The sequence below is a fragment of the Neomonachus schauinslandi genome, chromosome 5 (assembly GCF_002201575.2).
Source record: "Neomonachus schauinslandi chromosome 5, ASM220157v2, whole genome shotgun sequence".
Lineage (NCBI taxonomy): Eukaryota > Metazoa > Chordata > Mammalia > Carnivora > Phocidae > Neomonachus > Neomonachus schauinslandi.
This window is the reverse complement of record NC_058407.1, coordinates 37,359,429-37,372,560: the sequence shown is the minus strand read 5'-3', so window position 1 is coordinate 37,372,560 and position 13,132 is coordinate 37,359,429. Positions and strand designations below refer to the sequence as shown.

The following is a 13,132-nucleotide window of genomic DNA, read 5'->3' as shown; positions in this document are numbered from 1 at the left end:
GGCTGTGAGATAAAACAAAGAAAATGAAAGAAGAGGGAGAGTATATATGTGCAAATAACAAGGTTAGGGAACACTTCACTGAGAAGAAAACATTTGCGCAAAAGGAAGAGGGAAAAGAAAATGCAACAGAATAGGTGTGGCTAGTTTGAGAGGCCATCTTCACTGAACAGAATGGGATGAAGGAGTAGGAGGTGATTTCGAAGAGGTCAGGAAGGTGGTAGTGGAGATCGTACATGGCTTGTAGGACACTGCAAGGACTTGGATTTTACTGTAAATAGGGTACATAGCCATTGAAGCAGGAAATTAACTTGAGCTGACTAACATTATAAAAAGTCACTCAGGCTGCCATGTTGAGTATGGACTGAAGTGGGTCAACAGCAGGAGGAGGACCAGCCAGGAGACTATTGTAATAATCCAGTGAGAGATGATGGTTGTGTGGAATAAGGAAGAGCCATGAATACTTCGAGAAGAGGTCACATTATTGATATCCTGAAGTTGGAAGTAATAGATTTATGGCTGAATCAAATGAAGTGTGAGTGAAACAGAGGTACCAAGGACAGCTCCAAGGTTTTTTGATCTGAGTAAGGATAATGGCCTTGAGGACAGCTGGGATGTGTAAGACTATAAGAAAGTCTGGTTTCTTGGGGATGGGAGGATAATAGGAAAACAGTCCTGAATATGTTAATTTTGAGAATATGTTAATTTTCCAGGCATCTGGCAATCAGGATATAGGATATGCTGGAGATATAAATTGAGAGTCATAAGGCTGTGGGTGGTTTTTGGAGCCACGAGACTGCATGAACTTAGCAGGCAAGTGAAGGTAGACTGAGAAAGGAAGGCACCACAAGTCTAGGGAAAGTAGAACCAATGAAGGAGCCTGAGATGAGAGTAGAAAGTAAAGATGGATGAAAATCAGAGGAGTATAGGGTGCTTTTAGCCAAGTGAAGAATTACTACGGGGAGTGATGATTGGATCCAGTGCAGCATTCAACAACACGGAAGTTAGCAATGACTTTGGTAAGAACAGTTTTGATGGGATGTTAGAGGCAAAGAATGTAAAATGGGCTCAAGAGGGAATGGGAAGAAAAGAAATGAATATATGCAATAGAGTCAACTTCAATAACAACTAGTTAATTATATACGAAAAATATTTAAAAAGATAAAAAATATGTAATTTAAAAGAATATGTAAAAATGAAAAAGGTGAAAGGTTACCAAATAAAATTTCCACAAATACAGATAATTTTCTTTTTAATTAATAGAGCGAAAAGTGAGATTCTAAGTATTTCACCTTAGCTGGTAAGATGATTAGGTGACGTTACAAATAAATCATCTCCTTGTATCTTTTTGCAGTAACTTTGAAGTACTCTATTAAATAGATGAAGTGACGTTATGTCTAGGAAGAACCAAAGATATAGAGAAAGAAAGGTTCCCACATTCACATTCACTCGCACTCACAGACACAACACCAAAATAAAAGGGGGAAAATATAAAGTAGCGAGTTTGAGTATTCCTATATGCTAAGAGTGTGGCAATTCATTATTCATACCCACGTCTAAAGTTATTTAAAATTAGCAGCTTAAAAATGTTAAAAATTCATTACAAACTACAGAAAGTTTTTACCCTGTCTGTAACTTGATACCAAATTTTCTTTGTATACCTATTTAAAGGTTGATGAAGTAAACTCTTTTTTGCCTTTGTGGACACGTTTTGTAACTGATACAATGCATCCCAAACCATGGTCTTCTGTGATGTAAACATTATATGCCATTAGAGGAGATTTGGAGAAAGCTTCTCAGAAGCAGGGTTCGGAAAGCAAAGACGGAAAGTGTTGTGAATCACTTACCTCCCTAATGTCCCTTTGATACTTAGTGTTCATTTCTTCAGTTTTAACGAGATCCTTTCTTGCTGTCTCTGCTTCCTGTTCCACCTCCCCCACTCGGGAAGAAAGGGCTGCTAAACGTTCTTTCATTTGAGCCATTTCATAGTTTTGCTTTTCAAGCAATTCTTGTAGTTCGACTATGTGACTAGTTTCATCAGTTGAGTCTATAGAACCATTGGACAAACGCTGCAGGAAACGAAAAAGAAATGGCACTTGGGATATTCTTCATCTTCAATTTAAAATTCATGAACTTAAATGAAACTGATAGAGCTTTCACAGTGAGAAATAAGAACTCTAACTAGTTTTGAAGAAAAACTAAGTTTTTAGGAAAACTCTTAACAGACATTAAATACAAAGGTAGATCAGTAATTTTCAAATAGCTTAACAGATGCATTTGAACTGGAAGCTGTAAATATATATATATATATATATATATATATATATATATTAACTTCGCACAAAACACTGGTGTATCCTAAACATTTAATAAATGGCAGCTATTATTTTATCAATTATATTCAAAAGTTATTATAAACAATATTATACTTATATAAACAGTATATTATTACTAAGTAATACGAAAGAAGACAGAAACTGTAATATTTTCTATTTTTATTCAAGATCCTGTGTGCATTTGCCAAGTTTTATTTTCAATGACACTCAAAAAGAACTTACACACATTTTTCTTTTAAAGAAGGTTATTCCCGGTATGAATCTGACCTAGCTGGAACAAAAGTGTGATGTAAAAAAAAGCCTTGATTTCTATATTGCTAAGAACATAAAAGTCCTGAGTGCACACAACCCACATGAAGGAGGCTTAAGAGGATTAAATACTTTGAGACTGATTTCCCCCCTTGCTGCCTAGAAACAGGGTGACCCATGTGTTCAGAAGCATGTCCTACAGCCCAGCTGCATTGGAGAAGCTTTGTGGTGAAGACAGTGCAACCACTGGGGACAAACAGCACTAAAAGAAAAAGAGAAATGAAGGCGGGGAAATCGTGGGGGAGATGAACCATGAGAGACTATGGACTCTGAGAAACAAACTGAGGGTTCTAGAGGGGAGGGGTTGGGGGGATGGGTTAGCCTGGTGATGGGTATTAAGGAGGGTACGTACTGCATGGAGCACTGGGTGTTATACGCAAACAATGAATCATGGAACACTACATCAAAAACTAATGATGTAATGTATGGTGATTAACATAACATAATAAAATTTAAAAAAAAGAAAGAAAAAGGGCACAACTAAGTCAAAATAAGAAAATGATGATGCACTTTGCTTTAATCTAGATGCAAATAACGAATGCCAAATTAAAAAAAGATAAACATATAAAAAAAGAAATAAGTTGAGAGAAAGCAAAGAAAGTACAGTTAATTTTGCTATAGTGCTTGTTTGGAAAACATGCATCTGTTTTAATACAACAGATACAAGAAACAATTTGAATATTATATAAATTTTGTGTTGTCTTTTTTTAATACATTGAAGTATAGTTGACAAGCGATGTTACGTTAGTTTCAGGTGTACAACGTAATGATTGGACAGCCTATATGTTATACTATGCTCTAAATTTTGTGTTTTCTTATGCACTATTCATTCCTGAGAATCAGTGGCTAACCACAGAAACCTATAACTAACTGAACTGAGCTTTGTAGGAATACACAAAATAGACACATGCACGTTCCTCAAACATCTAACATCACCTCAGTTTACCACATGCTTTGAGTCAAACCACCCCCAACTGTGTTATAATTTTCTGTCTGATTTCAATTAGCAATAATCGCGCCTCGGATAAACCTCATTGGCTTCGATACTGCCACTGCGCAAAGCTTTCCTGTCTGATTTCAAATACCCCTCCTTCCACCACTGCATATAATGCACAAACCCTGAGACACATCCAACACCCAAACTTCAGGTCTTTTTCCAAGTAAAGAGTCATATTTATAGTATTTATGCAATTCTTGACTATTTAACCTATAAAACTGTGCTACATTTTTAATTAGTTTTCTATCTCTTTGTTTTACGCCATTGATAAAATTGTGACACAAACTCCTATTCTTCCGCAAGCCCTGTGTTTTTTTATTGTGCAATTTTGCCTAGCTCATAACTTTCAGGAATGCAAATGACACATTAGAGCAAAACTGACTGACTGCAGGAGAAAAGAGGGAGAACAGAAAGCACCAAAAAAGCAGTGAGAAAGAGAAAATAGAAAGGGAATGCAGACAAATGGCAAGGAGTGTTTAAAAAGTTCAATAACCAACACATGGAGAAACAGCCTGGAAAATCTAAATTAAAATAGCAGAAAAGATGGAGTTAGTCTTAAGATGGTATCTAAAGATGCCAGATCTACAGACCTAATACCTTGAAGATATTGCTGAACTCTTATATTGCAGACACTGAACATCTAATTATCTAGCACAACAAGTAAGAGGTGTTGCAAATACGTAGGAACATCGGAGATGCTGCTGAGATCCAGATACTCCTTCAGCGGCTCCCATTGCTGAGATGGCTGCTTGCTGAGGGATCAGAAGAACTCTTTCCAAAGTTATGCCCGCCCCCGAGGCATGCAATGTCACATACAAAGTAGAGGAACAGTGAAGCTAAAGAAAAACCAACTTTCTAGACAGTTTTTATGGGCATAAATTGCAAAAACATTGATAGGGACCTTTATACAGGACACAACTATCTGTGCATTGAACTGAGAAAAGCCAGTTTATAATCCTTAGGCAGTAATTGAGCCGGTTAAGCGTCTGCCTTTGGCTCAGGTCATGATCCCGGGGTCCTGGGATTTGGGTTCTGTGATCGGGGTCCTGGGATTGAGCCCCACATGGGGCTCCCTACAGGGAGCCTGCTTCTCCCTCTGCCGCTTTCTGTCTCCCTCTCAAATAAATAAATAAGATCTTTAAAAAAAAAAAAAAGAAAGAAAGAAAAGAAGGCTAGAGCCAATTGCCAGTCAATTATGTCCAAATTTGGTATTACTGAGGCATGATATGACAGGGTTGGGTTTTTTTTTTTTTTTCATAATAGCAAATATCTTTGAACTCTCTATACTACTCACAAGTAACGAGGCAAGAGTAAGCTTTAATAGAACTTCTAACTCCTTACAATGAGGACTTTCTCTAGTCATCTTAAAAAAGACGATTTTTAGAAACTATAAAAATCACTAGAAAACAAATTTTTGCTTTTAGAAAATATTTTATATAACTGGAAAAAAAATACACTTAGAATTCTAGAGCCCTGAAGAACTTGAGAGAAAGTGAGACTCAGGTAATCACACAGAGCGGATTTGAATTAAAAGGCAGAACTTTGAATTCCCAGTTTAGTTCATCTAACCTTTACCATATTGCCTTTACTCGGAACATGTAAATCAACAGGATACACTTATACATGCTATATGGTATAGACAAGTACCAGGAATGTAGTGTGTGTGTGTGTGTGTGTGTGTGTGTATACAGAATATACTGTATACACACCCACCACACATTCGACAAATATTTGTTCAGTCAACTGAATCATGTTAATTTTCTAATTAGAAAAATGATTATTCCAATTCTGTGCACCTGAGGTCCATTAAAATCTTGTTTAAAAATTGCATATTTTTAACAGGCTCAAGGCAAGAAAAATTTAATTAAATATAAACAGTAATCAGGCAACTAAAATAAAACACTTAAAATGTTAACCTTTTTAATTCCTTTAGCAACAGATGTATACTACAACATCTTTATACTACTTTGACTACCCATGGGAAAATTTTTGAAACCTCAGTTTTTTTCTGAAGTGTTTATAAATCGTTTATGCTTAAAGATGTGTAACATTTCACCTATTCAAACCTCCTTAAATATATTTTGTGGTGAGCTTAATATATATTTCATAATTTCAGAGTAAAAGGTCATATAAAAACTATGATTTATATCTTAGAGAAATAATACAACTTTTGTTCCAAATCATTGTTATGTAGACTTATCTTTAAAATAAATTGTGGGATTTGAATTGAAGTGACAAATTATTGAATTAAAAGAAAACTCAGTGGTTATTTTAAATAGCTTTATTGAGATACAATTTGTATCCATAAAATTCATCCATTTAAAGTATAAATGTCAATAATGTTTGCTATACCTAAAGAGGTGTACTATCAACATAATCTAACTTGGAGAACATTTTCATCACCCCAAATAGAAACCCCTTACCCATTAGCAATCATTTGCAGCTGACCCCCACCTCGAGCCCTAGGTACCACTTAACTACTTTCTGCCACAATAAACCTGCCCATTTGGTACCTTTCACATAAATTGAATCAGAATAGATAGCCTTTTGTGACTGGCTTTATTCTCTGAGCATAATGTTTTTGAGACTCATTCACGCTGTAGCTATTATCAGATTTTTTTATTGCTGAATAGTGTTCCACCATGTGGATATACTACCTGTTATTTATATATTCATCTGGTAACAGACATTTAGACTGTTTTCACCTTTTTGCTACTGCGAATAATGCTGGTATGAACATTTGGGTACAAGTCTTCGTGTGGATGTATGTTTTATATTCTCTTGGGTGGATTCCTAGGAGTAAAATAGCTGGATCATATGGTAATTCTACATTAACATTTTGAAGTACTATTTCCCAAAATTGCTGCACCACTCTACATTCCCACTCACAATGATGTGACTTCAAATTTCTCATATTCTCACCCAAACCTGTTACTGCTTTTTTAAAAATTAAAAAAAAAATTTTAATTAAATTCAAGGCCAACATATATTAGTTTCAGATGTAGTGTTCAATAACTCATCAGTTGCGTATAACACCCAGTGCTCCTCACATCACATGACCTCTTTAATTACAGCTACTCTAGTGTGTATGTATCTTGTGGTATCTCCTTGTGATTTTGATGTGCACTTCCTAATAGCTAATGATGTGGAGCATCTTTTCATGTGCCTATTGGCTTTTACATATCTTCTTTGGGGAAATGTCTATTCAAATTCTTTACTCATTTACTAATTTAGTTATTTGTCTTTTTATTAATGAGTTATAAAAATTCCATATAAATATATATTTTGGATACAAGTCCTTTATCAGTTATATGACTTGCCAATAGTTCTTCTCAGTCTATGGATTATCTTTTCACTTTCTTGATGGTGCTGTTTGAAATGCAAATGTTTTTATTTTTAATGAAGTCCAATTTATCATTTTTCCCCTTATGCCTTGCACTTTTGGTATTGTATCAAGAAATTATTTCCTAACACAAGGTTATGAAGACTTTCAATGTCTTATTTTAAACTGTAGAAGACTATACTTAAATTATTAATTTTCAAATGCAATAAAAGCTCAAATGTTAGAATTTTAAGTGTATCTATATATTCACTTAAAAAATACGTATTGAGGGCGCCTGGGTGGCTCAGTTGGTTGGGCGATTGCCTTCGGCTCAGGTCATGATCCTGGAGTCCCGGGATCAAGTCCCGCATTGGGCTCCCTGCTCGGCGGGGAGTCTGCTTCTCCCTCTGACCCTCCTCCCTCTCATGCTCTCTCTCTATCTCATTCTCTCTCAAATAAATGAGTAAAATCTTTAAAAAAAAAGAAGTATTTAAATGTGCTGATACATTTCTGCATCAAGAAAAGTCTCATCATGCAGAGAAGTAACACAAATAAGCAACTATTAGGCAATGCAATGAGTTATCATAAAGTTAGGTTTTGCCTACATATTTATGATATGGGGGCAGAGAGAAGATACTATTTGTGATACTCTTTGAATTTTATCTTTATTTTCTTTCAAAGATTTTATTTATTTATTTATTTGAGAGAGAGAGAGAGAAAACTAGCAAGGGGGAGGGGCAGAGGGAGAAGCAGACTCCCACTGAGCAGGGAATAGGCTATAGCAAAAAGATGGGAAGTGGGCAGACCAAAAAAAAGTAAAAGTCAAGGTCTTGCGATGATCTCAAAAACCCATATCAGGGACACCTGGATGGCTCCGTTGGTTAAGTGTCTGCCTTCAGCTCAGGTCATGATCCTGGGGTCCTGGGATCAAGTCCCCTATCAGGCTCCTTGCTCAGCGGGGAGCCTGCTTCTCCCTCTGCCTGCTGCTCCCCCTGCTTGTGCTCTCTCTCTCTGACAAATAAATAAAATCTTTAAAAAAAAACCCGTATCATCTCAAGAACCCACCTCATCTGCCCATCTATGCCCACTCTCATCTTTTTGCTATAGTCTATTCCATTCTAGCTATACTGGTCCCCTTGAAAATCCTAAACCCACTTGTGTCTCCCAACCTTTGATTTTTCTGTTTCCTCTACCAGATAAACACGTGGCACGTTTTTTTGGGGGGGGGGGTCTTGGATCAATGTTTTCTTTGCCTAATCAATTCCCCTAGTATAAGCTTAACCCAAATACTGCATGTGACATCTAATACTGAACATTACCTTGTGACATATCTGAATTGGACCCATTTCCATGACCTCTTTGTGTGTCAAGGAACATCTGTGTATCCAATCCTCTTTGACAACTCTGAATCCTTAGAAGATGCAGTAGGCCAAGATCTATGGGCTCCTACTTCTGGTGATTGGCATTGGTATCATCTTTGCCATCCTCCATACCAATCCTCACCTGGGATTTGTAGCTGGATTTTCCTGTTCAACACATGATGTCTGGGTCATCTACTCCCACTTGAATTACTGTAACAACTTTCTAACTGGTCTCTTTGTTTCTAACCTTGTCCTCTTACTTTCCTTTTTAAAAGAGCCAAAATGATCCATGGTAATCTTGTTACATGGTAGTCAGACCAAGTCATTCCTCTGCTCAGAACACTCCAATCCTTTTCCATCCCACCCAGTACAAAAGCAAAATATTATAACAAGCAATAACCACAGCCTCCCACTTCCTACTCTCTTGCCCTCCCCTCCAAGCCCTGCCCTCCCTGACCTCTCTCCTACTATTCTCCCACTTGCTCTCTTGCTTTAGCCACATGGGCAACCTCACTGCTCTTCTAATAAGTCAATCACTCCTCCACATTGCAGCCTTGGCTTTAGTTTTTGCTACTGACTGAAACATTCTTCACTAGTATTCCACACGGCTAACAACCTCAACTATTTCAATGAAGCCAGCCCTGAACACTTTGTTTAAAAGGGCAAACTGTTCCTACCTCCATGTCTCCCCAAGACTCCTGATTTTTTTGTGTTTCTCTACCTTACCTTTTCTTCAATATCACCTTATGACATACTAGATGATTTGCTTAGCTATATTTATTGTTTATTATCTGCTAACCTTCTCCAACTTGCTAGATCATAAGCTTCAGCAGGGAAAGAGCCTTTATATGTTTTCTTTTTGTGTATCACAAGTACCTAGAATGATGCCTGACACATGATGGTTATGAGATAAACTTTTGTTAACTGAATAAATGTTTTGATTACTTGTGTCTCTAGTGACTTAGAACAGCATCTTCTACAAAAAAATGTATTTGTTAAATGAATGAATGAGTGAATGAATGAAAGTTTCCATTAATGAGTAAGATGAGTTTTAGGAAAAACAGTAAGGGTTCAAAAAGAAATAAAATATGGAGACAATATTTCCAGCCATCATTGCACAAAGTTTATGAAAAAAATGTTTTCATAAAAAGTATATATAAAATAGAACTGAGTCCTTTATGCCCTATTTTAAAGCATAATATAGATGAATTATCTTTATGGTAGAAAAATCTGATGTAAACTAAGGAAACCATTATTATAAATGCACATTAAGATAAAAAAAATGGTAGAAATATACAGTCTACAAGTAAGACCAAATGAAGTGTACGAAGTCCCAGAAGTCTTACCATGTCATAGTCCTACTGCTTCTACAGATAATCCTGAGATAAAGCCAGGAGTTTAAACATGTTCTTCCATTTTCTATCAAGTAAATACTGGAAATATGGTTCTCTTTGTATTTGATAATCTTCAATAAAATGACCTCACCATTAATATTTTTTCCATCTTACTTCTAGCTTTAGTATTTATTTAAAAAATACTGTAACATGTTTTTTTTTTTTTAAAATAGTAGTCTAGTTAAATTACTAATGTGCACATTTTTATTCTGCATTTTATGATGCTTTAACAGTTACTGCTGATTTTGAGCATATTTTAGTGGCTACACATTGCCCTTCTACTCCATCAAAGAACAGCAGTTTCTGAAACATAACAGTGAATAATTTTCACATTTCTTTTAAGTGGTAAGATAATGCTTGTTGAATGTACAGAACAGAGGGCATTTAAAGTGCTATATTAGTATAACTTAATAATTAAGTTCCCCTTGGATGGCTTTTTCTTGACAAGGTATTCCAGAGGATTTAGGAGCTATGTTAATTATAAGATTTTAGAGGTAGATGGACACCGCCTATGCAGAATGAATACTTGGTTGACCTCCCCCTGCCCTAAGAAGCTATTATATTTGACAGCTGATAATTTTCCCTCAGATTCATTGAGATATATTTGATATATAACATTGTGTAAGCATAAGCATATCATGTACAACATGATAATTCGATACATGTATATATTGTGAAGTGATCACCACAATAAGGTAGTTAACACACATCCATTACCTCACATAATTACCATTTCTTTTTTGTAGTGACAACATTTAAGATCTACTCTCTTAGCAAATTTCAAATATACAATACAATATTCTTAACTATAGTCACTACGGCAGATGATAACTTAAACGTTACTATGAACATAATTCCACACTTGATTTGTACATTTTGACACCTCCTTTCCCATGTTTTTCATATCTAAACCATAAGTGCTTGATTCTCTCATAAGGAATTTCAAGTAGATCTCTTTTTCTCTTACGCATTTTACTTCTTGTGGTTTATTAATCTCTCTAGAGAAAATAAGAAAAGGTGAGGCCAAAGAGTAGAAAGTAGGAATTTATCTTACCATTAATTAAATCCAGATGTTAAAAGCACAGATACACTTAAAACTTATCAGCATTTAAGGGGTCACACCAAGCCCTTCCATTCCATTTTTAAAAACAGTTCTATGAATATTATGGTTAGAGATAAATTACTGATTGATCAAAAAAGTTACACTAAGATTTGCAATCATAACATAAGTAATCTAGCTTTAATAATTCTGTGGAGGATTAGAGAGAATCTACAAAATGGCAAAGTCTTATAAAATATATTTCATTCTGTGAGAAGAGAAATGTAGTACTATTGAAATATAGAACCCAAAATAAAGAAATAACACAAATCAGACAGGGAAAACATTCATAAGCATAAAAATAATAAGAAAAAAAAGAACTAGAGTTGATAGTTCATTGGAAATTTCCTATGTGAGTCAGCAATGTTAGGGTGAAAAAGGTAACAGAATAAAGACCTAATCAATCAGGGATTCCACAGACCAATAGTGAAGTCTCTTTGTGAACTCTATGAGTAAATCCTAGACCAAGCATGGATTCAGGGAGGGACTCTGGAAGACTTCAGCCAATCTGATGCCCTAGCAAATATTATTTCCTTTCATTCTAAGAGATCATTATACTCCTCATTTTACTTCAAATTCTCAAATTTGGATTTGCCTCCAAATCCTCAAATAAGACTGTATCTTCCCTTAGAATAATGACAACTAATAATAATAGATACCATTTATTGGATACTTACCTACCCAAGACATATAGCTGGTAAGATTTCTGGCTCCAAGCATGGGTTTGTAATAATTACGCCAATTCACAAACATTTGTTAAGTTCTGACTATGTACTAGGCACTGTTCCAAGTGCATGATGTGCATAAACTCTTTAATCCCTGTAGCACACTATTTTAACAGAAAAGGAAATTGAAGCAAGGAACATAGGTATTTTGCTTAAGGTCACACTACTAAAAAGTAATGAGGTTCAAACAGGAACCCAAGTATTCCAGTGTCACATACCATTCTTTCTTTTGTTCATTCTCTCTCTCTTTCTCTCTCTCTGCTTACTTTTGTTCATTCACTGTTTCATTTATCAATTTATTCAATCTCTACTTGTATTTCATTTATCCATTCACTCAAGCACTAAAACTCTACTGTTTAGCCTCTACCGTATGCCAGACACTGGGTTGGGTGGCTCAGAATATGAAGATTCCTACCCAAAAGTAACAAAATACAGGAAAAAAGAGTAAACCAAAGCAAGCAACCAGACCATTAACAAAATTCATAAGGACCAAAAAGTATTTAAACACTGAGGAGTCCAAAGGCTTCAAGGCTATGATTTTGGACATTTTGGGCCTGCCTAGACTGTTTATGTTAATTTCCATATTGCTTTTTAGCTCTCAGAAATCAGACCCGACCTCATATTTCAAATCTTGTCCTACAAATAACCACATTTTGTCTTTGTTCTGAAATCTACAGCATGGAATTCACAGCTATTATTTCTAATTCTATATTGACTCTTTAAATCTGTTTCATCATATATAAATCATCTATTTACAAACCTTGCAAATCTAGAACCTAGAACAAAGCAGACATAATGTCTGTACTCCATATCAGTTATTCTCAACCATGACTACACATTATAATCCTTGGGAGAGTTGAATAAAAATATAAAGTGGATTCCACGCCAAATGTGATAAACATACAGCTCCTAGAAGAAAACATAGGCAGTAATTTCCTTGATACTGGCTGTAGAAACATTTTTTGGGATAATGTCTCTTCAGACAAGGGAGATAAAAGCAAAATTAAACTATTGAGACTACATCAAACTAAAAGGCTTTTGTATAGTGAAGGAAACTATAAACAACCAAAAGGAAACCTATGAATGGGAGAAGATATTTGCAAATGATATATCTGATAAGGGGTTAATATCCAAAATACATAAAGAACTTATATAACTCAACACTAAGAACACAATCCAATTAAAAAATGGGCAGAGAACCTGAATAGACGTTTTTCCAAAGAAGACATACAGATGGTCACCAGACACATGGTACGATGCCCAACGTCACTAACCATCAGAGAAATGCAACTCAAAACCATAATGAGATATCACTTTACATCTGTCAGAATGGTTAAAAAAAAAAACCAAAAACACAAGAAATAACAAGTGTTGGTGAGAATGTGGAAAAGAAGGAACCCTTGGGGCGCCTGGGTGGCTCAGTTGTTAAGCGTCTGCCTTCGGCTCAGGTCATGATCCCAGGGTCCTGGGATCGAGTCCCACATCGGGCTCCCTGCTCGGCGGGAAGCCTGCTTCTCCCTCTCCCACTCCCCCTGCTTGTGTTCCTGCTCTCGCTCTCTCTCTCTCTGTCAAATAAATAAATAAAATCTTTA

The 13,132-nt window shown here is 35.8% G+C and overlaps 1 protein-coding gene and 1 pseudogene across 7 annotated transcripts in view; both read right to left on the bottom strand.

Annotated features, from left to right (window-relative positions):
- The window catches only part of PPFIA2 (PTPRF interacting protein alpha 2), a 466,996-nt gene that overhangs the window by 115,031 nt on the left and 338,833 nt on the right, over positions 1 to 13,132 (bottom strand). For all 7 annotated transcript variants that reach the window (XM_044914754.1, XM_021689861.1, XM_044914752.1 and 4 more), the window contains one exon: positions 1,845 to 2,066. In XM_044914754.1, coding sequence (XP_044770689.1) covers positions 1,845 to 2,066 — 222 coding nt within the window. The remainder of the gene's footprint in view (positions 1 to 1,844; positions 2,067 to 13,132) is intronic.
- LOC123324904 lies at positions 3,546 to 3,706 on the bottom strand (annotated as a pseudogene).